This window comes from Cervus canadensis, chromosome 13 (genome assembly GCF_019320065.1).
Source record: "Cervus canadensis isolate Bull #8, Minnesota chromosome 13, ASM1932006v1, whole genome shotgun sequence".
NCBI classification, from domain to species: Eukaryota; Metazoa; Chordata; class Mammalia; order Artiodactyla; family Cervidae; genus Cervus; species Cervus canadensis.
Genome location: NC_057398.1, coordinates 24,952,288 through 24,979,689, shown reverse-complemented (window position 1 = coordinate 24,979,689; position 27,402 = coordinate 24,952,288). Strand labels below are relative to the sequence as shown.

General features: G+C 39.2%; 2 protein-coding genes across 5 annotated transcripts in view; one reads left to right on the top strand and one right to left on the bottom strand.

Moving 5' to 3' along the window:
• The window catches only part of AADACL3 (arylacetamide deacetylase like 3), a 126,895-nt gene that overhangs the window by 12,064 nt on the left and 87,429 nt on the right, over positions 1-27,402 (bottom strand). The window lies entirely within an intron of this gene.
• Positions 2,378-4,160, top strand: LOC122451816 (protein SET-like). The gene has a single exon (XM_043484778.1). The coding sequence runs from the start codon at positions 2,421-2,423 to the stop codon at positions 3,297-3,299; it is 879 nt and encodes a 292-aa protein (XP_043340713.1). The 5' UTR covers positions 2,378-2,420; the 3' UTR covers positions 3,300-4,160.

The following is a 27,402-nucleotide window of genomic DNA, read 5'->3' as shown; positions in this document are numbered from 1 at the left end:
GTATCTGGGTAATGCTGGCCTCGTAGAATGAGTTTGGAAGCATTCATTCCCTTGATGTTAAATCTTTAAATATTGGTCAAGTTCACCAGTGAAGCTTTTTGGTCTCTGACTTCAGCTTATTGATAGTTTTTAAATTACTCATTCAGTTTCATTACTATTAATGAGTGGTAATAAATAATAAATAAGGAATAATGAGTAGTAATAAATAATAAAAATCTGGTCTACTCAGATTTTTCTGTTTTTCCTGATTCAGTCTTGGAAGATGATATGTTTCTTCTAAATGGCCCAATTTGTTGTCATATAATTGTTCTCAGTATTTTCTTATGATTGTTCGCATTTCTGTGATATTGGTTGTAACTTCTCCTCTCACTTCTAATTTTATTCATTTCAGTCCTCTCTCCTTTGTTCTTGTGCATCACCATTTCTTTTCTCTTGTTTCTATCTTTCTCCAAGAAATTTTCAACATCTGACATACTGTGTATTTCTACATATTCACTTGCTATGTCTCATCTATGAAATTAAAAGACACTTGCTCCCTGGAAGAAAAGTTATGACCAACCTAGACAGCACATTAAAAAGCAGAGACATTACTTTGCCAACAAAGGTCTGTCTAGTCAAAGCTATGGTTTTTCCAGTAGCCATATTTGGATGTGAGATCTGGACTATAAAGAAAGCCGAGCACCAAAGAACTGATGCTTTTTAACTGTGGTGTTGGAGAAGACTCTTGAGAGTGCCTTGGACTGCAAGGAGATCCAACCAGTCCACCCTAAAGGAAATCAGTCCTGAATATTCATTGGAAGGACTGACGCTGAAGCTGAAACTCCAATACTTTGGCCACCTGATGCAAAGAGCTGACTCATTTGAAAAGACCCTGATGCTGGAAAAGATTGAAGGCGGGAGGAGAAGGGGACAACAGAGGATGAGATTTTTGGATGGCATCACTGACTCAATGGACATGAGTTTGAATAAACTCTGGGAGTTGGCGATGGACAGGGACGCCTGGCGTGCTGCAGTCCATGGGGTCACAAAGAGTCGGACATGACTGAGTGACTGAACTGAACTGATGCCTCCTCAGAATTATCCAGTGACTTCCCTCCTCACCCTTATATATATATATATATGTGTGTGTATATATATATATAAGAAAAGCCATATATATATATGAAGCCATATATATATAAGAAAAGCCAAACTAATCACAGTGGCTGAGAAAACTACCATGAACAGTTTCGGTTACCCCCCTGACCTCTTTTCATCCTGTTTATCTCCTCAGTCACTCTGCCAACCACACTGGACTCCTTATTGCTCCTTGAAGGCATCGGGCTGCTTCCTGCCATAGAGCCTTTGTACTTGCTCTTCTCTCTGTTCATTAGGTTCATCTCACAGATATCTGCATGGCTAGCACTCTCATTTCTTTCAGAATTTATGATCAGATAGATCTTCCTTAACTTCCTATTTGTAATTCCATCAATTTCCCTCTGCACCAGAACTCCTCATTCTCTTTTTACTGCCTAGCAAATATCACCTTTAATCATGCCATGATTTATCTCATTTATTTCATGAATACTGTAAGTTTCATGAAAACAGGTGCTTTTGACTCTCTTAAAATCATGTAAAGTGTCTCAATAAACAGTGGTTGAATGAATGAACAGAAGACTGAAAAATAGGAAATGCAAAGGCAAAGTTGTAAGGGATTTTAAGAAAATATTAAAATTCTAACTTGGCCTGGTTCCTTCTGAGATGCCTGATTGCATTGCTACAGTATTGTGGATACAGTGGTGTGGCATTTCCTGCCTTAAATGCTAACTCAATGCTGACTTTGCTAAAGGGAAGGAACCATTACATTTTGCATGGTGGTAATGACTAACTTTCCCTCTCTCTCCCAGATAATATTGTTTTGGGCCTTCACGACCACCAAAGGATCACTTCCAGATTTCTCAGCTGGGCTTTTCCCTTTGACAACCCATGGGATTCTACTCCTACAGACTTATGCATTTCCTGATTGCTGTCCACTGTCACATAACGGGCATTTGGAGGCAGAGGAAAGGGAAGTCAAAGTTTCAGTTAATGACCTCTGTTGCTTTGGTGTTTAGGAGGCAAAATCATCTGTTGAGAGAGGGTTGAGCTAGGATAGAGATGATGAAATATGAACCATCACTGATGAGATTGGGAAAGATGGCTGATGACAGAAAAGAGAGTGGTTGAGCAGGATAAATGTGTTTGGGAAAAACTCAGTATTTAAGATGTTTGAAGCAGGTTTTAGAAAAATGCATCAATTGTGGTTTAAAATTTAAATGATTAACAAAATACATTTTAAAAATTCAGCCTCACCAATATCTTTAAAAATGTATATGTAAGTTCTCTGAGCTCGCAGTTCCTCTTTCTTCTCCTGGGAGGGTTCTTGGCTTTTTTTCCCCAGCATGGCCCCCAAACACCAGTCTTCTCTTCCACCCCAAGCAAAGAAACTGAAGAAAGCCAGACCGACTCCTGCCTCCAGGCCAGATGAGGCATCTGCTTCTTCAAATTTGCCGAAGGAAGAAAAAGAACAGCAAGAAGCAATTGAACATATTGATGAAGTACAAAATGAAATAGACAGACTTAATGAACAAGCCAGTGAGGAGATTTTGAAAGTAGAACAGAAATATAACAAACTCCGCCAACCATTTTTTCAGAAGAGGTCAGAATTGATCGCCAAAATCCCCAATTTTTGGGTAACAACATTTGTTAACCATCCACAAGTGTCTGCACTGCTTGGGGAGGAGGATGAAGAGGCGCTGCATTATTTGACAAGAGTTGAAGTGACAGAATTTGAAGACATTAAATCAGGTTACAGAATAGATTTTTATTTTGATGAAAACCCTTACTTCGAAAATAAAATTCTCTCCAAAGAATTTCATCTGAATGAGAGTGGTGACCCATCTTCAAAGTCCACTGAAATCAAATGGAAATCTGGAAAGGATTTGACGAAACGATCAAGTCAAACACAGAATAAAGCCAGCAGGAAGAGACAGCATGAGGAACCAGAAAGCTTCTTCACCTGGTTTACTGATCATTCTGATGCAGGTGCAGATGAATTAGGAGAGGTCATCAAAGATGATATTTGGCCAAATCCGTTACAGTACTACTTGGTTCCTGACATGGATGATGAGGAAGGGGAAGGAGAAGAGGATGACGACGATGATGAAGAGGAGGAAGGATTGGAAGATATTGATGAAGAAGGGGATGAGGATGAAGGTGAAGAAGATGAAGATGATGATGAGGGGGAGGAAGGAGAGGAAGATGAAGGAGAAGATGACTAATGGAACACTGATGGATTCCAACCTTTTTTAATTTTCTCCAGTCCCTGGGAGCAAGTTGCAGTCTTTTTTTTTTTCCTCCTCTTGTGCTCAGTCGCCCTGTTTTTGAGGTCTCTTTTCTCCTTTATACCATGGTTCACAACTTATTTGGGGAGGGGGGAAATATCTTGAGCAGAATTCAGTGGGAAAAGAATCTCTACCCCTTTCTGTTTCAAATTCATTTTTATCCCTTCCTGTCTCAACAAAAACTATGGAATCAACACCACCATGCTCTGTGGGAAAAAAAGAAAAACCTTCTGCTCCCTTAGCTCTGCTGGAAGCTGGAGGGTGCTAGGCCCCTGTGTAGTAGTGCATAGAATTCTAGCTTTTTTCCTCCTTTCTCTGTATATTGGGCTCAGAGATTACACTGTGTCTCTATGTGAATATGGACAGTTAGCATTTACCAACATGTATCTGTCTACTTTCTCTTGTTTAAAAAAAGAAAAAAAAAACTTAAAAAAATGGGGTTATAGAAGGTCAGCAAAGGGTGGGTTTGAGATGTTGGGTGGGTTAAGTGGGCATTTTGACAACATGGCTTCTCCTTTGGCATGTTTAATTGTGATGTTTAACGGACATCCTTGCAGTTTAAGATGACACTTTTAAAATAAAATTCTCTCCTAATGATGACTTGAGCCCTGCCACTCGATGGGAGAATCAGCAGAACCTGTAGGATCTTATTTGCAATTGACATTCTCTATTGTAATTTTGTTCCTGTTTATTTTTAAATTTTTCTTTTTGTTTCACTGGAAAGGAAAGATGATGCTCAGTTTTAAACGTTAAAAGTGTACAAGTTGCTTTGTTACAATAAAACTAAATGTGTACACACACAAAAAAAAAATGTATATGTAGTACATATATACAATGGAATATTACTCAGTCATAAAAAAGAATGGATTTGAGTCAATTCTAGTGAGGTGGATGAACCTAGAGCCTACTATACAGAGTGAAGTAAGTCAGAAATAGAAAAACAAATATAGTATGTTAATGCATATATATGGAATCTAGAAAAATTATATTGATGAACCTACCTGCAAGGAAGGAATGGAGACACAGTTGTAGAGAATGGACTAGTGGACACAGTGGGGGAGGGAAAGAGTGGGATGAATGGAGAAAGTAGCATCCACACACATAGACTATCTTGTGTAAAATGGATAGCTGATGAGAAGTTGCTATATAACAAAGGGAGCCCAATCTGGCGCTCTGTGATGGCCAAGAGGGTAGGGTGTGGGGAGGGGACGAAGGCTCAGGAGGGAGGTGATATATGTATAATTATGGCTGATGCATGTTGTTCAATGGCAGAAACCAACAGAACGTTGTAAAAATTAAAAAACAAAAAATGCATGTTAAATATTGATATATATTTTTTCATACCAAAATACTTTAATGGGAATATCCAATCCTTGCAAAGGTAAGGAAGCAAGAATATGTACATAAAGCTGTTAACCTTTCAGAATGCAATTCTATATGTATCACAAGACTTAAAAATGCTTTATACCTTGAATGTTAGTAGTAACTATTAGGTTGGTGCAAAAGTACTTGCTATTTTGCAGTGTTGAAATTTGCGATTTGCTATTGGAATATATTCTTAAATAAATGTGGGTTATGTTATACATCTTTTTAATGCACACTTCTTGTTTTATGTTTTTTTGTTAATGACTTATTACTTGCTATTTATTTTAAATTTATTTGAGACTATAGAAAAGATGTTAGATAAAAAGCAAATTCCAGTAATTTTTTTATTCAAGTCCAAAATGGGTTATAAAGCAGCAGAGACAACTCACAACATCAACAATGCATTTGACCCACGAACTGCTAATGAACACAGAATGCAGCGGTGGTTCAAAAAGTTTTGCAAAGGAGACAAGGGCCTTGAAGAAGAGGAGCGTGGTGACCAGTCATTGGAAGTTGAAAACAACCAGTTGAGAGGATCACTGAAGCTGATCCTCTTAGAACTACAGGAGAAGCTGCTGAAGAACTCAATGTCAACCATCCATGGTCATTTAGCATTTGAAGCAAATTGAAAAGGTGAAAAAGCTCGATAACTGGGTGCCTCGTGATCTGACCAAAAGTCAAACAAACTGTCATTTTGAAGCGTCATCTTATTTTATTCTACGCAATATCAACAAACCATTTCTTGATCAAATTGTGACGTGTGATGAAAACTGGATTTTATATGATGACTGGTGATGACCAAGTTCAGTGGGGTTGCACCAAGAAGAAGCTCCAATGCATTTGCCAAAACCAAACTTATACCAAAAAAAGATCATGGTCACTGCTTGGCGGTCTGCTGCCCATCTGATCCACTACCGCTTTTGGAACCCAGGTGAAACCATTGCATCTGAGAAGTTGCTCAGCAAATCAATGAGATGAACTGAAAACTGCAATGCCTGCAGCTGGCATTGGTCAACAGAAAGGGCGCAATTCTCTATGACAACACCCAACTGCACATCACACAACAAATGCTTCAAAAGTTAAATAAATTGAGCTAAGAAGTTTTGCCTCATCTGTCATATTCACTCAACCTTTTGCCAACTGACTACCATTTCTTCAAGCATCTTGACAACTTCTTGCAGTGAAAATACATTACAACCAGCAGGATGCAGAAAATGTTTTTCAAGAGTTTGTTGAATCCCGAAGCATGGATTTTCATGCTACAGGAATATATAAACTTATTTCTTGTTGGCAAAAATCTGTTGGTTGTAATGGTTCCTATTTTGATTAATAAAGATGTGAGTTTAGTTATAATGATTTAAAATTCATGGTTCAAAGCCGCAATTACTTTTTCATCAACCTAATAAATATGCTCTGGGTCCTTTGGCCCAGTAATTACACATATTAAAAAATATATTAAGGAAATATTGCAAAATACTAAAGAAAATTGCCTTATATATCAAGAAAATCACTGTAGCACTTTTATAGCATTAAAATATTGAAAAACAACAAGTATACAGCAACAAATAAATAATTAAAAGGATAGGAACTATGATGCACACTTTTAAAATTATATCTAAAAGAACTACAAAAATGATTATACTGTAATATGAAAGAATAAAAGTAGAGTGAAGGGGGTACTCTTTTGCCCCCTTCTGATGCCTATATCAGAAGCTTTCTCAATCTCCTTTATACTTTAATAAAACTTTATTACACAAAAGCTCTGAGCGATTCAGCCTCATCTCTGGCCCCGGATTGAATTCATCTCCTCCATAGGCCAAAAATCCCACGTCTCATCGTTCAGTAACAACCTTTCATCTTGGGGGCTCGTCCGGGATCCTTCAGGACAAGATGGGAGCTAACAATTCCAGCCTCACTCCTTTGAACTGTATCCTGAAAAACTGGGATAGATTTGATCCCCAGGGCTTAAAGAAGACACACCTGGTCTTCCTATGTGATATTGCATGGCCGCGGTACCCACTGGAGGATGGCGAACGGTGGCCAGTTGGAGGGTCTCTTAAGTATAATACTGTTTTACAATTAGACCGGTTCTGTAAAAAGCAAGGGAAATGGGTAGAAGTAGCGTATGTGTTGCCCTTTTTCTCTCTGTGAAATATGCCAGACTTATGTCCTAAGGGTGTAGATTTGGGTGTGAAACCTTCCGCTCCCCCCTGTCCTCCTACTTTGCCCCCATATCTGGGGCTCCAAGCTGAGGTTCAAACTACTCTGGTTTCAGTAGAAACTCAGACCATCGAAGTAAGAGATGAGAGGGAGGACAGAAGGCAAAGAGATAAAGAAAAGCAGGTTTCTCCAATCTATCCCTGGGATATGTGCAGAGCAGAGAGAGAGACTGAGGGACAGCCACTCATGCTGTTGCCTCTTCATGAATTACCCACCGGGAGAAATTATCAGTCTATGAGAGTTAATAAGCCTTTTTCTTATCAAGAGATACAAAGAATCAAGGAGGATCTGGGAGATGAGGACCCAGAAAAATATATTTCTTTTACGCACAGACATTGTTATAGATCCTGAAGCCTTGGAGTTAACTAATTATGTAACTCAGCTCTCAGCTTTTCAACAGGCATTAACAGAACTCCGGGAGACGACTCCTGGCCCAGCCTCTGAATCCAGCAAGCCTCTATTTGAGCCAGGAACCGAGGTCCTCATAAAAACATTGGGGTCTGGGGGCCCATCCCTCGAGTCCCTCTGGGAAGGCCCTTACCAGCTTATTCTTTCTTCTCCCACAGCTGTCAAAGTGCCAGGAATTGATTCGCGGGTACATCACACTCGAATCAAGAGGTGGCACCCTGACCAGAACTAAGTGATGTCATTTTATGTTTTTACTTTCTATGCTCTGACTTTGTATGTTTCAGATGGGCCCGATAATCTATGTGAGCCTACTTCTGCTGACTCCAGAAATCCTGAGTCTGCCGTTTGATCCTCAAGACAATGCCTTCCTGTCCTGGGCTCACTCCTATGCTGCATTCCACAATCGGTCTAACTGCTGGGTCTGCGGAGCACTCCCCTCTTCATCAGTGGAAGGCGTTCCATGGTGGACATCTCCACTTCAAGGAAAGGACTTTCTCCAAGTCTGCAAGTAACTTCAACAATCGCATGTGATACCTCTTCTTAAACTGATGACATTTAACAACCTTAAGATGGACTGATGTAACTATGGACATAATGTGACTTTTCATTTTGATTTTAGCTTGGTTTAATGACTATTTTGCCTTACGTCTGTAACTGTATAATGGGGTTTTCTAACAGTCTAAAAGCTTTTAATTTACAAATAGTTGTCCAAGCTCCTATGAGTGCCACAGCCTCCTCCAACTATTACTTAGAGCCCCTGGATCAGACATCCTCACTATGAGGATTAGGAGAATATGTTGCCTCACCAATTTAGGGACAACGCCCCTTGTCAGCTCGGAAGCAGTTATGGAATGAGAACGACGCCCCTTTTCCCTAGGCAACATAATTCCCCTAAAAGAAAAGGGGGGAATGAGAGAGTCATTTCCTAGGCAGGTTGATAAGAAGTCTAGGGGTCCCCAAGGAGAGAGAGGTCTGGGATATTCAAGGAGGAAGAAAGGACAAACTTTTACTTTTTTTCCTCTACATTCCTTAGGATTATATAACAATAATGTATCCTGCCTAAGGACAGTCTTTGGATTAAACCCTCTGGCTAATTCTGTTATGGTAAAACATAAATTATGGGAGTAGGTCTGGTCTTTACAAGGATGTATCCTGCCTGAGGACAATCTTTGGATTAAACCTTCTGGCCAACTCTGTTATCTTAAAATGTAAATTATGGGAGTGGGTCTGGTGAGGTCTTTGCAGCCTCCAGACATTCTTTGGATTCACTGGAGAGTATATAACTCCATTGCTAATACTAGCAAAGGGGGTACTCTTTTGCCCCCTTCTGATGCCTATATCAGAAGCTTTCTCTATCTCCTTTATACTTTAATAAAACATTATTGCACAAAAAAAAAAAAAAGTAGAGTGAAAACAGACTATTCTAAAACACAATCATAATTTACAAAAAGGAAACAATACAACATTAAATACAATTGTATATTAGAGAAGAGGTGAGAAGAGTCTTCCTTCTTCATATGACAACTAGAGAACAAACTTCAGAGCTATAACAAATTAAATGTAATCTGGGCAATTTGTTCAGTTCAATAAGCAAATATTGAGACCTAATAAATGCCAGGCAGCACCCTAGGTTCTATTATGTATAAATGGCATTTTGTGCTACTACTAAAGAATTTCAAAAGGAAAACATGTGTTTCAAACATGAGACATTTGAGTCTTGACAAGAAAGGAAGGGAAAAAGGAGAGATAGAGGCAGAGAGGGAAGGGAAAAGGAAACGTAGAAAGTAGAAGTATTTTATTGAACTATCACAGAGTTACAATATAGTTCTGCACTTCCTCAAAAATGCCATCATCCAAAGAAGCAAAGAATATACAGCGGAGAAAAGACAGTCTCTTCAATAAATAGTTTTGAGAAAACTGGACAGCCACAGGCAAAAAAGAAAAAAAGAAAGAAACTAGATCACTACCTCACACCATACACAGAAATCAACTCAAAACGGATTAAAGGCTTGAATGTAAGAACCGAAACTACAAAACTCCTAGAAGAACATATAGGCTGCATGCTCTTTGATGTAAGTCTTAGCAATATCTTTCCAAATACGTCCTCCTCAAGCAAGGGAAACAAAAGCAAAATTAAACAAATGGGGCTACTCTAAACTAAAAAGCTTCTGTACAACAAATTGAAAAGATAACCTACCAAACAGAAGAAGATATTCACAAGCTATATATCTAATAAGGGATTAATATCCAAAATACATAAAGAACTCATACAACTCAACAACTAAAGAGCAAACATTATCCAAAGGGCTGAGGACCTGAAAAGGCATTTTTTCCAAAGAAGACATACAGTTGACCAACAAGCACATGAAAAGACATTTAACATCACTAGCTATCAGAGAAATACAAATCAAAACCACAGTAAGATACCAACTCACCCATATTAGAATGGCTATTATCAAAAAGACAAGATATAACAAGTGTTGGTGATGACGTGAAGATAAGGGAACGCTTGTACACTGTTGATAGGAATGTAAATTGATGCAGCCACTATGGGAAACAGTGTGGAGGTTCCTCAAAAAATTAAGAATAGAACTACCATATGATCCAGTTACCCCCCAAACAAGGTATTTATCCAAGAGTATGAAAACACTAATGGTAAAGAAACTGCCTGCCAATGCAAAAAACATAATAGACACAGGTTCAATTTCTGGGTTGGGACGATTCCCCTAGAAGAAGGCATGGCAACCCACTCAGTATTCTTACCTGAAGAATCTCATGGACCGAGGGGTCTGGTGGGCTATGCTCCATAGGATTGCAAAGAGTCAGACACACTGAACCAACTTAGCACACAGCATGAAAACACCAGTTTGAAAAGATACATGCATGCACCCTTATGTTCATCACATTAGGTATGATTGCTGAGATATGAAAATAACTGAAGTTCCCAGTGAATGAACAGATGAAGAAGCGTATGTGTATCTCCTCATGTATCCACATGAGCATCCACATGTGGATGTGGATGTGTCCACAATCATTTAGTTGTGTCCTACTCTTTGCGACCCAATGGACTGTAGCCCGCCAGTCCTCTGTCCATGGAATTTTCCAGGCAAGAATACTGGAGTGGGTTACCATTTCCTACTCCTGGAGATCTTTCCAACCCAGGAATCGAACCCGTGTCTCCTGCATTGCAGACACTGGCAAACAGATTCTTTACCACTAGTGTCACCTGAGAAAAACTGCAAGATATCACTGTTTTTATGACTGAGTAGTAGTTTGTTGTGTGTGTGTATACATATATATGTGTGTATGAAGTTATATATATAAACACACACACAATGGAATACTACTCAGCCATAAAAACAATGAAAGCTTACCATTTGCAACAACATGAATGGACCTTGAGAGCATTATGCTAAGTGAAATAAATCTGATGCACAAAGACATATAATGTCACTCATATGTATAATATTATATAAAAATGAATAAATAAAAATAAATGGACAAACCAACCCAAATAAAAAGAAACGCGTAAATATAGAGATTAGAGTAGTGGTTACCAGAGGTAACGGGAGGATGTGGAGGGTGAAATGGGTAAAGAAGTCAACTACATGGTGATAGATGGAAATTATACTGTATACAGAAGCAGAAATATAATAGTGCTATACTGTATACAGAGGTAGAAATATTAATGTGGAATATATGAAACATATAATGTTACATAAATCAGTATTACCTGAATAAAAAATAAATCTAATTTTTAAAATGATTTTTAAAATGCCATCATCACCTGCAGTCCTGAAATCATTCCCCAAATAAATGTCATCAGTGATATACAAATTCTAGACACCGTTTCTCCAATGATATTTGCTCCAAATCTACAGACAGGTTCCCATTCACATGATTGTTTAAGGATAGGGAAATAACACTAGCACTCAAAAATCAGAAAAATAAAAATATAAAAAATAAATAGACCCAATTTGGAGAAAAATATGGAAATCCTCAAAAATCAACCCACCTTGTTGATCAAAAATGTTCATAATTATTCAAAACTAACTCAATAAACTCAAAAATAATCATTAATGCATTTATATTGATATTTATTGTCACATAATTTTCATTTTATGTCACTTATTATTAATATTAAATAATTGCTATTGTTGTTGTTCAGTCTCTAAGTCATGTCCGACTCTTTACAATCCCATGGACAGCAGCACACCAGGCTTGCCCATCCTTTACTGACTCCTGGAGTTTGTTCAAACTCATGTCCATTAAATTGGTGATGCCATCCAACCATCTCATTCTCTGTTCATTCTCTGTTGCCCGCTTCTCCTCCTGCCCTCAATATTTCTCAGCATCAGGGTCTTTTCCAATGGGTCAGCTCTTCACCTCAGGTGACCAAAGTATTGGAGCTTCAGCTTCAGCATCAGTCCTTCCAATGGACATTCAGGGTTGATTTTCTTTTAGTATTGCTAGTTTGATCTCCCTGCTGTCCAAAGGACTCTCAAGAGTCTTCTCCTGCACTACAATTCAAAAGGATCAATTCTTCAACACTCAGCCTTCTTTATGGTCCAACTCACACATGTACATGACTGTACATGACTACTGGAAAAACCATAGCTTTGACTATACAAACCTTTGTTGGCAAAGTGATGTCTTTTTATTTTTAATATCTTGTCTAGGTTTGTCATAGCTTTTCTTTCAAAAAGCAAGCGTCTTTTAATTTCATGTTTGCAGTCACCATCTGAAGTGATTTTGGAGCCCCCCAAAATAAAATCTGTCACTGTTTCTACTTTTTCCCCTTCTATTTGCATGAAATGATGGGACAAGATGCCATGATCTTAAGTTTTTGAATGCTGAATTTTAAACCAGATTTTTCCCTTTCCTCTTTTCATCCTCATTAAGAGGTTCTTTAGTTCCTCTTTACTTTCTGTCATTACAGTGGTGTCATCTGAGTATCTGAGGTTGTTGATATTTCTCCCAGCAATCTTGATTCTAGCTTCTGATTCATCCAGACTGGCATTTCCTATGATGTACTCTGCATAGAAGGTAAATAAACAGGGTGACACTATGTAGCCAGATGGACTCTTTCCCAATTTTGAACCAGTCCATTGTTACATGTCTGGCTCTAACTGTTGCTTTTTGACCTGCATACAAGTTTGCAGATGTTGGCAATTTGATCTCTGGTTCCTCTGACTTTTCTAAATCCAGCTTATACATGTGGAAGTTCTCACTTCATGTACTGTTGAAGCCTAGGTTGAAGGATTTTGAGCATTACCTTACTAGCATATGAAATGAGCACAATTGTCCAACAGTTTGAACAGTCTTTGGCATTGCCCTTCTTTGGGAATGAAAATGGACATTTTCCAGTCCTGTGGCCACTGTTGAGCTTTTCAAACTTGCTGGCGTATTGAGTGCAGCACTTTAACAGCATCCTCTTTTAGGATTTGAAATAGCTCAGCTGGAATTCCATCACCTCCACTAGCTTTATTTGTAGTGATGCTTCCTAAGTCCCACTTGACCTTGCACTCCAGGATGTCTGGCTCTAGGTGAGTGATCACACCATCATGGTTATCTGGGTCATTAAGACCTTTTTTGTACAGTTCTTCTGTGTATTCTTGCCACCTCTTCTTAATCTCTTCTGCTTCTGTTAGGTCCATACCATTTCTGTGCTTTATCGAACCCATCTTTGCCTGAAATGTCCCCCTGGTATCTCTAATTTTCTTGAAGAGATCTCTAGTCTTTCCCATTCTGTTGTTTTCCTCTATCTCTTTGCATTGATCACTGAGGAAGGCTTTCTTATCTCTCCTGGCTATTCTTTGGAACTCTGCATTCAAATGGGAATATCTTTCCTTTTCTCCTTTGCTTTTCGCTTCTCTTCATTTCACAGGTATTTGTAAGGCCTCCTCAGACAACCATTTTGCCTTTATGCATTTCTTTTCCATGGGGATGGTCTTGATCCCTGTCTCCTGTACAATGTCACGAACCTCCGTCCATAGTTCATCAGGCACTCTGTCTATCAGATCTAGTCCCTTAAATTTATTTCTCACATCCACTGTATAGTCATAAGGGATTTGATTTAGGTCATACCTGAATGGTCTAGTGGTTATCCCTACTTTCTTCAGTTTAAGTCTGAATTTGGCAATAAGGGGTTCATTATCTGAGCCAGAGTCAGTTCCCATTCTTGTTTTTTGCTGACTGTATAGAGCTTCTCCATCTTTGGCTGCAAAGAATATAATCAATCTGATTTCGGTGTTGACCATCTGGTGATGTCCATGTGTAGAGTCTTCTCTTGTGTTGTTGGAAGAGGGTGTTTGCTATGACCAGTGTGTTCTCTTGGCAAAACTCTATTAGCCTTTGCCCTGCTTCATTCTGTATTCCAAGGCCAAATTTGCCTGTTACTCCAGGTGTTTCTTGACTTCCTACTTTTGCATTCCAGTTCCCTATAATGAAAAGGACATATTTTGGGGGTGTTAGTTCTAAAAGGTCTTGTAGGTCTTGATAGAACTGTTCAACTTCAGCTTCTTCAGCGTCACCTGTTGGGGCATAGGCTTGAATTACCGTGATATTGAATGGTTTGCCTTGGAAACAAACAGAGATCATTCTGTCATTTTTGAGATTGCATCCAAGTACTGCATTTCAGACTCTTCTGTTGACAATGATGGCTACTCCATTTCTTCTAAGGGATTCCTGCCCACAGTAGTAGATATAATGATCATCTGAGTTAAATTCACCCATTGCAGTCCATTTTAGTTCGCTGATTCCTAGAATGTTGACATTCACTCTTGCCATCTCCTGTTTGACCACTTCCAATTTGCCTTGATTCATGGACCTAACATTCCAGGTTCCTATGCAATATTGCTCTTTACAGCATTGGACCTTGCTTCTATCACCAGTCCCGTCCACAACTGGGTATTGTTTTTGCTTTGGCTCCGTCCCTTCATTCTTTCTGGAGTTATTTCTCCACTAATCTCCAGTAGCATATTGGGCACCTACCGACCTGGGGAGTTCCTCTTTCAGTATCCTATCATTTTGCCTTCTCATACTGTTCATGGGGTTCTCAAGGCAAGAATACTGAAGTGGTTTGCCATTCCCTTCTCCAGTGGACCACATTTTGTCAGAACTCTCCACCATGACCTGACCATCTTGGGTGGCCCCACACAGCATGGCTTAGTTTCATTGAGTTAGACAAGACTGTGGTCCGGTGATCAGATTGGCTAGTTTTCTGTGATTATGGTTTTAGTGTGTCTGCCCTCTGATGCCGTCTCGCAACACCTACCATCTTACTTGGGTTTCTCTTACCTTGGACATGGGGTATCTCTTCACAGCTGCTCCAGCAAAGCACAACCGCTGCTCTTTACCTTGGACGATGGGTATCTCTCACGGCCACCCCTCCTGACCTTGAACATGAAGTAGCTCCTCTCGGCCCCTGTCCCTGTGTTCCCTAATAGCTCAGTTGGTAAAACAGTATGATACGGGCATAAAAGCAGATCACACTGAGCAATGGAACTGAATGGAACTGAACTGGGTTCCATTTAGAGACCCCAAATATAAACTCACCCATATATAGCCAACTAATACAACAATGGAACCAAGAATATACTGGGGGAAGGATAATCTCTTCAATAAATGTATTGCTCAAATAAACAAAAACTCTTTGGTAACTTCAGTAATTTCAAAATATTAAAGGAGTCCTCAAACTAAAAAGTTTGAGAATCACTAATATATACATATAAATAAACCTCTTCCCCTTACCTATTTATTCCTCCAGTCACCAGTTTCCCTGACCAGAGGCAACCCCTCTTGATAGTTTCCTATGTGTTACATGCATATGTGAGTAAATGCATCATGTATTTCTTCTTTTTATAAATGGCAGTTTATTATGCACACTGACCAAGATTTCTGAAATAAGGAAAAGTAGTTACCATCATTTCATCACATTTTCAACTCTTCCTTCTCCATGTCCTTGGAAACACATTGTGTGTCTACTCTTCCAGAAATTACTGAGTCTTTCAAAGACACACACATTTCTCTTTGGATGCCCATCTGCCAATGACAGGGTAATAAAAATGTATATCATATCTATGATTATAAGAAAATTTCCATTTTTAATATTTTAATATCACCTTATCTTTGAGCTAATAAGACAGTTCTAAGTAATTAGAACACTAAGTCACTTTCTTCTCTTTAGAGGTGTAGTAACAATGCCAGCATAACCAGAATGTAACCCAAAGAGATGTATGAAATCTAGCCAAAGAAAATATCCTTCTTTAACTGTCTCTGGTACATTCTGGTTTTTTTTTTTTTTTCTTCATTTATTTTTATTAGTTGGAGGCTAATTACTTTACAATATTGTAGTGGGTTTTGTCATACATTGACATGAATCAGCCATGGATTTACACGTATTCCCCATCCCGATCCCCCCTCCCACCTCCCTCTCTACCGGATCCCTCTGGGTCTTCCCAGTGCACCAGGCCCGAGCACTTGTCTCATGCATCCCACCTGGGCTGGTGATCTGTTTCACCATAGATAATATACATGTTTCGATGCTGTTCTCTCAAAACATCCCACCCTCGCCTTCTCCCACAGAGTCCAAAAGTCTGTTCTGTACATCTGTGTCTCTTTTTCTGTTTTGCATATAGGGTTATCATTACCATCTTTCTAAATTCCATATATATGTGTTAGTATACTGTAATGGTCTTTATCTTTCTGGCTTACTTCACTCTGTATAATGGGCTCCAGTTTCATCCATCTCATTAGAACTGATTCAAATGAATTCTTTTTAATGGCTGAGTAATATTCCATAGTGTATATGTACCACAGCTTCCTTATCCATTCGCCTGCTGATGGGCATCTAGGTTGCTTCCATGTCCTGGCTATTATAAACAGTGCTACAAATGCTAACGAGCATGAAAGGGGAAATTAACAAAAACACAAAGTAGTGGGAGACTTTAATACCCCACTCACACCTATGGATAGATCAACTAAACAGAAAATTAACAAGGAAACACAAACTTTAAATGACACAATGGACCAGCTAGACCTAATTGATATCTATAGGACATTTCACCCCAAAACAATCAATTTCACCTTTTTCTCAAGTGCACACGGAACCTTCTCCAGAAGAGATCACATCCTGGACCATAAATCGAGCCTTGATAAATTAAAAAAAATTGAAATCATTCCAGTCATCTTTTCTGACCACAATGCAGTAAGACTAGATCTCAAATGCAGGAAGAAAACTATTAAAAATTCAAACATATGGAGGCTAAATAACACGCTTCTGAATAACCAACAAATCATAGAAGAAATCAAAAAAGAAATCAAAATAATCATAGAAACAAATGAAAATGAAAACACAACAACCTAAAACCTATGGGACACTGTAAAAGCAGTGCTAAGGGGAAGGTTCAGAGCATTACAGGCTTACCTCAAGAAACGAGAAAAAAGTCAAATAAATAACCTAGCTCTACACCTAAAGCAACTAGAGAAGGAAGAAATGAAGAACCCCAGGGTTATTAGAAGGAAAGAAATCTTAAAAATTAAGGCAGAAATAAATGCAAAAGAGACAAAAGAGACCATAGCAAAAATCAACAAAGCTAAAAGCTGGTTTTTTGAAAAGATAAACAAAATTGACAAACCGTTAGCAAGACTCACTAAGAAACAAAGGGAGAAGAACCAAATCAACAAAATTAGAAATGAAAATGGAGAGATCACAACAGACAACACTGAAATACAAAGGATCATAAGAGACTACTACCAGCAGCTCTATGCCAATAAAATGGACAACTTGGAAAAATGGACAAATTCCTAGAAAAGTATAACTTTCCAAAACTGAACCAGGAAGAAATAGAAGATCTTAACAGACCCATCACAAGCACGGAAATCAAAACTGTAATCAGAAATCTTCCAGCAAACAAAAGCCCAGGACCAGATGGCTTCACAGCTGAATTCTACCAAAATTTAGAGAAGAGCTAACACCTATCTTACTCAAACTCTTCCAGAAAATTGCAGAAGGTAAACTTCCAAACTCATTCTATGAGGCCAACATCACCCTAATTCCAAAACCAGACAAAGATGCCACAAAAAAAGAAAACTACAGGCCAATATCACTGATGAACATAGATGCAAAAATCCTTAACAAAATTCTAGCCAACAGAATCCAACAACATATTAAAAAGATCATACATCATGACCAAGTGGGCTTTATCCCAGGAATGCAAGGATTCTTTAATATCCACAAATCAATCAATGTAATACACCACATTAACAAATTGAAAGATAAAAATCATATGATTATCTCAATAGATGCAGAAAAAGCCTTTGACAAAATTCAACATCCGTTTATGATAAAAAAAAACTCTCCAGAAAGCAGGCACAGAAGGAACATACCTCAACATAATAAAAGCTATATATGACAAACCCACAGCAAACATTATCCTCAATGGTGAAAAATTGAAAGCATTTCCCCTAAAATCAGGAACAAGACAAGGGTGCCCACTCTCACCACTACTATTCAACATAGTTTTGGAAGTTTTGGCCACAGCAATCAGAGCAGAAAAAGAAATAAAGGGAATCCAGACAGGGGAAAAAAAACTGAAACTCTCACTGTTTGCAGATGACGTGATCCTCTACATAGAAAACCCTAAAGACTCTACCAGAAAATTACTAGAGCTAATCAATGAATATAGTAAAGTTGCAGGATATAAAATTAACACACAGAAATCCCTTGCATTCCTATACACTAACAATGAGAATACAGAAAGAGAAATTAAGGAAACAATACCATTCACCATTGCAACAAAAAGAATAAAATACTTAGGAGTATATCTACCTAAAGAAACAAAAGACCTATACATAGAAAACTATAAAACACTAGAGCAGTTCTCCTGGGTTCCCTTACCCTCCTGCTCTCCACCCGGGTGCCCTTTCCCAATAAAATCTCTTGCTTTGTCAGCATGTGTCTCCTCGGACAATTCATTTCTGAGTGTTAGACAAGAGCCCAGTTTCGGGCCCTGGAAGGGGTCCCCCTTCCCGCAACAAATGGCGACCACGAAGGGACATCTTCTTTGCTGAGATTGACATCCTGACCACTCGGGGTACTCAGGGTCCAGCTTGCCTGCCAATGGACCAGACCCAGCGGCCGCAACTGGGACCCTTTTGTCCCTGGTCTCCTCCTGACACGGACAACTGGCCAGAGTGCCCCGACCGGTAAGGAACAAGAGACTTTATTGACCTCCCTCCCCTTCCCTCTCTCTTTCCTCTCCTTAGCCCTGCCTATCCTTCCCATTTTTCTAGTCCCCCGGTCCTGGATGCAGGAATCTGGTCGAAGGGCCTCAGCTTGAGCTGAGGATTGGAGACTGATCACCTCCTCTTGGCAGAGAACTCGAATTTTCTGGTCTGGTTTCTGGTAGGGCCGAGTTCCAGTCCTCCCTTTTCTGGAAGCCCAGGGAAAAGTCCCGTAACGCCTGGGTGTCTGCAGGTGGCAGGAGACGTCTGTAAGGCCACCCCTTTTGCCCTCCTTTCCCACCTCCTCCCCCTTCTTTCAACCTGGCTTCCTTTCCTCCTTTTGAAATCTTTGAAGACATCTGAAGTTTTGTGTCTCTATAAAAGGTTTTCTGAGAGACTGTATTCTCATATTTAAGAGAGTGTCTGATGAGGACTGCCAGGTTTATATGTGTGTGTTTTAACTCTGTTCTGTGTTGTGATTTGTGATGGCCATTTTGCTTTGTTTGGCTACCATTTAGACATGCCACCATTTTGTTAGAGCTTGATTTTCTTTCCCTGTGCCTTGAGACCAGGGCTCTCAGGAACACTTATCTAGACCATCTCTAACTCCTGAGACTGAGGGGAAAAAAAAAAGCCTTTAAAAATGTTATTTATTTCAGCTTTTTTTATAAACTAGTAAATTTTATATTGTAATATCTAATTCATGACCAAACTTAGAAAATGAAGCTAGATCTTGCAGTGTGTCTGTCTAAATATGTCTTGGTATGTTTTTGTCTCTGGGTAATATTTTTAGGTTAATTTGTAAATGAGCTCTATTTAATTGGCTTAAAAAAAGGTAAGCGCTTACAAATCAAATAATTCTAAATTAAGCAATAAATTCATGGTTCAGGTGAACTGGGAAATATTCAGTATTAAATACCTGATATGAATGTTTGTTTGTTGACCTATCTAATGTAGACATGTCTTAGAGTAATTAACATCAAGTAGAATATTTTCATTGTAGCTAGGTTTAATATAAGTTAAATATTATACCTATTACAAGTTTGTCAACAAAGAAATTACATCGAGTGAAAAAAACTTCTAAAAAATGCAAATGAGGTATGAGTTTATATATAAACTCTATTAAGAATAAGTATTCTTTAAAAATATCTGTCTACAATATTCTCCCCAGATTGGCGTAACTTGAATTTCTAAGGGTTGTGCTAAACTAAGTATTGGAAGTCTATTAAATAATTAGGTCATTTCCAAATGAAATAAGATTTTGAAACACTTACTACTAAACACTGATTTCTTTTTACAGAAAAACTAAAGAGATTTGGGACTATAAATAAATAATGTTTGATGCCATCCTAAAATGTTTTTAAAAAGCAAGGGTTTTAGAAATTATCACTGGTATTTATGCTCACCAATCTATAAAATGCTAACATAAAAGTTAGCTCTTGGTTGCTAAAGGAAAGCAGGAAGTGTGCTTTCAGTAAAAAAAGAGTAAAAAAATACTAAAAAGAGTTATGCATGATCAAGATTTTCTAAAATTAGATTACAATTAGTTAAATAAATAGATTTTGTTAAAAATGACACGGTCATAAGAAAACTGGTTAGAGCTAATTCGGTCCAAGATGGCGGAGCTGACTTTCACTAGACCTTGAGCCTTGGTATTTGTACCCATTGTGACATATCTACAAGCTAAATGATACACCCATCAACATTGACTGCATCTGACCAAATGTTCTAAAGCTTTTAATTGATCTTTTCGATAAAACTTCCTGAATCGAATTCTTTTGAAGTTTCTTTGACATCTAGCTAACTCTGGGGTGTTTCAGAGGGCCCCTGAAACATCCCAAAGAGAGATATTAAACTGTTTATTTGGTTGGTTAAATTACATGAAAAAGATTATCAAATGAGTAATAAATCCGCTCATGTTATAACGTATGAAAAATTACTAATACAGATATCCTAGAAAGTATATAGAGTTCTTAACATTTTGATATGTCTTGGTATTCTGATGAAAAACTTGATGACTTCACAAAAGTTAACAAAGGACTGAATGAACCAGCGAATATGCTTATAACTTTTATGGTTTCTATCTAAGAAATTACAGGTATAAATTGTGTGTTTTCCGGGAGTAGAGAAAACCTTCCTCTCAAACTAATTATAAAAATAATTTGGTAAAATTACACGTTATAAACAAGACAATTATATTTTCTCTCTATCTGACTCCTCCAGAAATTTAAAACTCTTAAGTTTCCAGTAAATTTATCAAATGAGCTAAAAAGGTTATCTCACTAACAGGTACAAAAATCTCAAGGAATTTTTGAGACCTTAAAAGAAAAGAGTTCACCTAGATTTGTTAGGCAAAATCTGTGATAAGCCTTTGGTGTGAGTTTCCCAGCCCTGTTTTATATTTAAAGTTCAGTCTGAGATCCTATAAGTGTTTCAGCAAAATAAAAAGTCTATGATCAATTCTGTTATGTGATATTAATGTGAAAGTTTGTTTCTGAAGCTTGTCTCAAGTAATCTATCTTTGGACGAAGATCAGATGCCTCATGACCTGCAACCAGGACTGGAAAAAGACATAATTTAAGAGACTGTCTCCAACCTGGGTGGAAGGACTTTTTATCAGGTACTCTTGACTAGCTCATGCACAATGAAACTGAAGGGAAATTAACTCTTAGATTAATTCCCACTTCCAAAGGCCCCTACACTGGATTGGTCTATAGAGAAGACAGCTGACCTGATCTCACCTTAAAATGATGCTCAAACAAGAGAAACTACACTACACCAGGATGAGAAGACAACGACATCAGAGGTAGACAGCTTGTCCAAGATACTGGACCTGATTCGTATGATCGTTTATAGTGTTCTCTTAACTTCTTAGACCTTTGTATATAAATCAAATGCCTTTGGCCTGATACTATGCTAGTTTTAAAAATCAATCCAATTGTTGGGTTTGTGGCCAATTACCTGTATCTAGTTCTGGGTTACCTTGGTAAATTTCTCTACTACAAGACTCTAACTGGTTGGCCCTGAGGAAATTTACTTGGAAAAATTATAGTCATATTCAGGTTACTATGATACTACCAGACGGGATCCCCTCACTGGGCCAATTAATAATGCCTACTCTGACTCTGGCTATAAATTTGAGCCTTTTTCTATTCCTCAAGCTCAATCAGAGCAACAAAAAAGTTTTAACAAAAGAAAAAGAAATCTCCCACAATTATGAGATAGATTTATATAGATAACACTAGGCTATGGTAATTTAGGTTTAAAGTCTCCTCTGTGTTAAAAACAATTAAATCATACTAAAGATAATCAGTCTAGTAACACTAGAAAACTGGGCTATGTGCCTTATAGATGGTGGTGCCAATGTATAATTTCCCTGAAAGATAAAGATTCGTACAGAGTAGACTAAGTCAGACGACCTGGGATATACTGGGCTACATCTAATAGAAGCTCTTAGGTCTTACTTGTGACTTTACTAATACTGCTGGCTATGTTCTTTGTATTTCACCTGTTTTACAGAATTGCTATTTCTTACAGTGCCAAATGTGTGACTGAGGCCTCTGATAAAATAATATATAGTTCCTTATGAAATCGATGATGATGACAGTGTAACTCTAGATATGAGAAAAAGCAATAAGAGGGAATGTTTTCCTGGACCAAGAGGCTAGTAAGACAGGTGGTCCAGAGAATTTTAGATACTGTTTTATGGCCTAATCCAGTAACAGCACATTGAGAGGCCGGTCGACAAAATCTTTGCCAAACCTGAGAATGGACATTCTCAGCACCATGAGATAAAATGGTCATGAAATGCCCCCCTCAAAGTTGTGGTCAAGTTTGTGAGCAAAAAGGGGCTCTGCCAACTGAAGATTGACACTTGCCATCTACAGCTACAGCGATTATATCATGGCCACTGCAACTACTGACTTTCAACGGCCCTGAAAGGAGTTCAGGGTGAAGATCAAGAATGAGGTGTTCCGTGCTCTGGGAAAAACTGGCAGAACAGGCTTTCAGATAGTTAGATCTTTTCAAGAGATTTTATAAGTCCCAATTCTTGCATCTTCTCATACCTAGAGAAACACTGACATCATTAATGGTGCCATCTGCTTTGGCTATTAAAGAAAAAATTTTACAATTAAAAGTCAAAATAGAGTACTCAGTTATGGTTCAGACATCCTGGGAAATAACCAGGTGTTACTATGGGTGTAATTTCAGATTAGACATTGTATTGCTAAACACTTGAGTTTTCTGAGTCATGTCAGGCTTAGATGCCACCAGTCTCAAAACAATGTCTGCTGGAAGCTAGTAACTTCTACCTTACTTTTTATAAAACTAGGCAACTGGCCACCTGGCTACAAGTCTCCCTGAAGTGCCAGGTCCAGACTGGGTTTCAGGCCTATTCTTCTAAAAGAAAGAGATTTACTTTGTCTATTAAAACTCCAGTTATCCCTTCTCCAGCTACTACTAACTGGGTATGTTACAACAAAATGGCAGACCAAGGGATTGAGATTTTAATCATACAAGGCTCAGATCTAGGACTTGGAACTCAGGAATACTTCCAATTCAGTGTCTCTTCTCCAAGCTGAGGCGGTCCTATGCCCCATTTTGACAAAAAGTTATCACAGTCATAGTTGCCCTGTTCCCTAAATAAAACTGAACAGGACTCTGTGGGGTGGCGACTCTGGAGTACAGATCTGCTGTACTGTAAAATATAGGCTTTATTCAGCCTCCTCGACCTTCCCTGAGTTCCAAAGGGTAGATTCAAACAATTGCTAGTCAGGGAAGAGAAAAAATACAGAAACAGAGGGAAAACAATCAAATGGTGGTACAGCCTTGAGATGGGTCCTAGTTCCTACTCAAAGAAATATGCATAACAATGTCTTTTGAGTTCTTCTACAGAACTGGAGACCCCACCCAGGTGGAGGATGGTAACTTCAGACTAAACATAAGATTCTTAGAACACAGCTCTGTTGCTTGACCACCAGCCAATCATCCCAGCAGTGCCTCCTGTTTCTGGGGAACAGTGATGACCATCCTGTTAGGTTTCCTGTTTGGCCCCTGTCTATTTTACCTCTGAGAGGCGCTGACAGTTTCAAACTAAGTTGCTGTTATTACAAGAGTAAAAGCTGGTTTCAGATATAAAACACCCCAACTTAGGTCCGGTATAGAGAGACTTCTGCTCTGCTAGGCAGGCCTACGCCCAGGCACAGCAGGAAGAAGTTACAGAAGAAAGAGACCTCCGCCCCAATTCCCAAGAAGCATCTTGAGTATGAAGTCTCTCAGGGGAGAGTTGTTAGGGGAAGCACACTGATTGAAACCGCCCACCCTGGCCAGGCACCATAGTAACCATTTGCATGAGTTGTTTTATGACAGGAGATCCTGATAAGGAATACGGAACTAATAAGCCACCACCAACCGGAAGAGTTTGGGAAAGGTCAAAAGGAAACACCCCGTGTCTATCCACTTCCCAGAATCCCTCTTGCTAGCATCCATCTTGGCTGAGCGATGCGTGCGCCACCAGGAAAGACTCTGAATTAGAATGATTGGCCAAAGACTACCCGGAAACGAATCCCATCACCATAAAACCCAAGACTGCGAGCCACGCGGCAGAGCACTTCTCCTGGCTTCCCTTACCCTCCTGCTCTCCACCCGGGTGCCCTTTCCCAATAAAATCTCTTGCTTTGTCAAAAAAAAAAAAAAACTATAAAACACTGATGAAAGAAATCAAAGAGGACACAAATAGATGGAGAAATATACCGTGTTCATGAATTGGAAGAATCAATATTGTGAAAATGACTATAATATTTTTAAAATCAAGTATTTTTTCTGATATAAAAATATGGCTCCCACATGCAAACCTAATCTACAGTATGAGAAGCTAGGATATTGGTTACCCTGGTGAGAGAATAATGGGGAATAGTGACTAGAAAAGAGTGGTGAGAAGTTTCTGCAGTTCAAGTATTGTTTCCTAAGCTGGGTGCTAGCTATGTATCCTTTATGTATTTCCTCACCCTGCACACATAAGATTTGTGCTCTTTTCTGTATGCAGGATATACTTCAATAAAATTTAAATGTAAATGAAAAAACACATAATCTTTAACTTTTTAAAAATCCACAATACACTATATATTTTAGATGATGCCAATTTCTCAGAGTTGCATATCTAACACTCACAAATCAACAGTGAACCCTAAAACTAACCTAGGAAGCTCCAAATTGGTGAGTAAACAAAAATTCAAGAGAGAAAGTTGCTGGGGGCCCTAGTAGTCAAAAAATACACTCACTAGCTGTTCATGACATCTCATACAAAAGTGGAAGATGGAAATCAAGATCCAGTTTCACTACTCCTTGTTACTGCTTTCCTCCAACAATGCGAGGCAGCATTCAAAATGTTTATGGTAAAGGGACTTGGTCAAGGGGGAGACCTCCATATGCTTTAATAGTTACGAGCCTATCCGAGTGAGCCCACGTGGCGCTGACACCTAAACAATGATGTCGGCAGGACTCCACGGGATGTGAATAAAAATAATGGCAGGAGCCCATCTACTCCTGCATGATGGATGTAGCAGGGATAAACTTCCAACACACACTCCCATCTAAGTATAGCAGCCCCTTCCTCCTCACTGAGGGTGAGGCATTTTCACCTAGAAATTCCAACCCCCTCAATCAGGAAAATAGCGCAACTGTGCAAGCATGTGAACCCTGCTACCTGGATCAGGCTTTTTACTCCGCACGATGGTTCTGCCTCCTCTTAGTACTTGTCAGATTTCAACCTGGGGACCTTGTTAAAACGCAGGTTTCAACTGGGCTTGCAGGCAATTCAGCTTTCTAACATGGTTGTGCCAGTGCTGCTGATCAGCAGCCTCCTCTGGTTAGCCAGGTGATGGAGACCAGCCCTCATTTATTTCATCAATCTGCTTCCCCTTTGTGGGGAAGGGTTCAGCTGGTAAAACTTAAAGTGCACTGAGGAATCCATGGAGCTTCTTTACCATTATGCAAATACTCAAAACATATAATAATGAAGCCTTGAAGAAGGGTGAGAGTAGATAGTGTCTCCTCCCACTGCTGTAAAAATACTCCATCCTTGGTTGGTCGAATCTGCAGATGCAGAATCCACAGACTCAGAGAGCCAACTGCAAGTGGTGTGAGCACCCAAGGATGAAATGCTCTGTGGATACAAAGGGATGACTCAACTTTGCCCTTCTTGGCTATAGGAATCCCATTGTTCTGCATTAGACTTTGGCTCTGGCACCTGGAGATTATGTGATTTAGGACAAATTACTTAACATCTTTGTACCTCTTTCCTCATCTATGCTGCTGCTGCTGCTGCTAAGTCGCTTCAGTCGTGTCCGACCCTGTGCGACCCCATAGACGGCAGCCCACCAGGCTCCTCCGTCCATGGGATTTTCCAGGCAAGAACACTGGAGTGGGCTGCCATTGCCTTCTCCGTTCCTCATCTATAAACCAAAATAATAATGTGTACTTTGTTCTGTGTGTATTAAGTAAAACTTAGTCTGAGCACTCTTATGTAACTAAGCAATGTTAATAAATAGTCAGGGCATAAAAAGAAGACACAATCATGGAGAGAAAAGGTGAAACAGATATATAAGCAAAATAATAATGAAGATAAATAAAAATCATGGTGAATATTAATATGACTTACTGAGTGGTCAACCCTGTACTTCAGCTTCACATGCTGACACTTCACATCATCTCACTCACTCCATAACACCACGGTGAGGCAGGCGTTATTGTTATCACTCACTTTATAGACAGGAAAACTAATCCAAGAGGCTATTTGTGTGCAAGGAAATTCAATTTTTAAGTGGTAAAACAGAGCCAGGATTGAAACCTAGATCTGTCGGATCCCAAACTCCAAAAATAGCAAAATGAGTTTCTGAATCATCTGTTTATCATAATCACCTGGAGGGCTTATTAAAATCATAAACTCCTAGGCCCAAGGCAAGACCCACAGTGTGATTCTTACACCTGCCACCAGTCCAGCCTGCCACCAGTCCACCCAACTGAATTTAGGAACCACTGCCTTCTTCTAATAATGTGGGGGAACATTCAAAAGATGTTTGTTGTGAAGGGATGTGGTCAGTATAAAGACCCTAATGATGCTTTAACAGTTATGAGCACCTCTAAGTAAGCCCTTGTAGAGCTGGTTCTTACATTCAATTTAGGGAAACTTGGATGCAGGAGCAGAGAAGATCAGAAGAGGCCTCCTGGAGTCACCAGTTCACTATGTCACTGGCCTCCAGTTCATCCACAAATTCAAAGGCATCCAAAAGTCCATCACTTCCCCCCTGCTGCCCTCCTGGTGCTCCTTGGAACTGAGCCTTGGCTGAGGACTTGCTTGAAGCTGGGTGATCCTGCTTTAAATCCCAGATTCCTGGGGCTGAAGGATGAAGCCCATTGTCCTGGAGGAAAACTCAAGGGGTAGCAGTCCCACTAAGAGACACTTCCCCAGTTGGGAATAGTCCTTGGCATGGTTTTTTCCTTTGTGAAAGTCTCTAATGCTTATTTCTTTGACAGGAAGGACTTGGGGGAAGTCCCTATGACTTCCCCCTGCTGACACTGGTCTGCTTGGGCCCTTTGACTCGTGTGGGCTTCCTAAAGTCTCCGCTACTGCAGACCACAGAGTATCTCACTTTCCATTTGCTTGGGGAGGGCTTAATCCAGGAGACCCCCGTTTCAGCTATAGCTCTGTTTAGTGGTGGTTCTGTCCTAGCTATGATGACAAATTATTTATCATTCTTCAACTGAGTTCTCTAAATCTGTAAGAAAGTGTTTTTATGTAATTTCAAAAATCCTTCAGAAT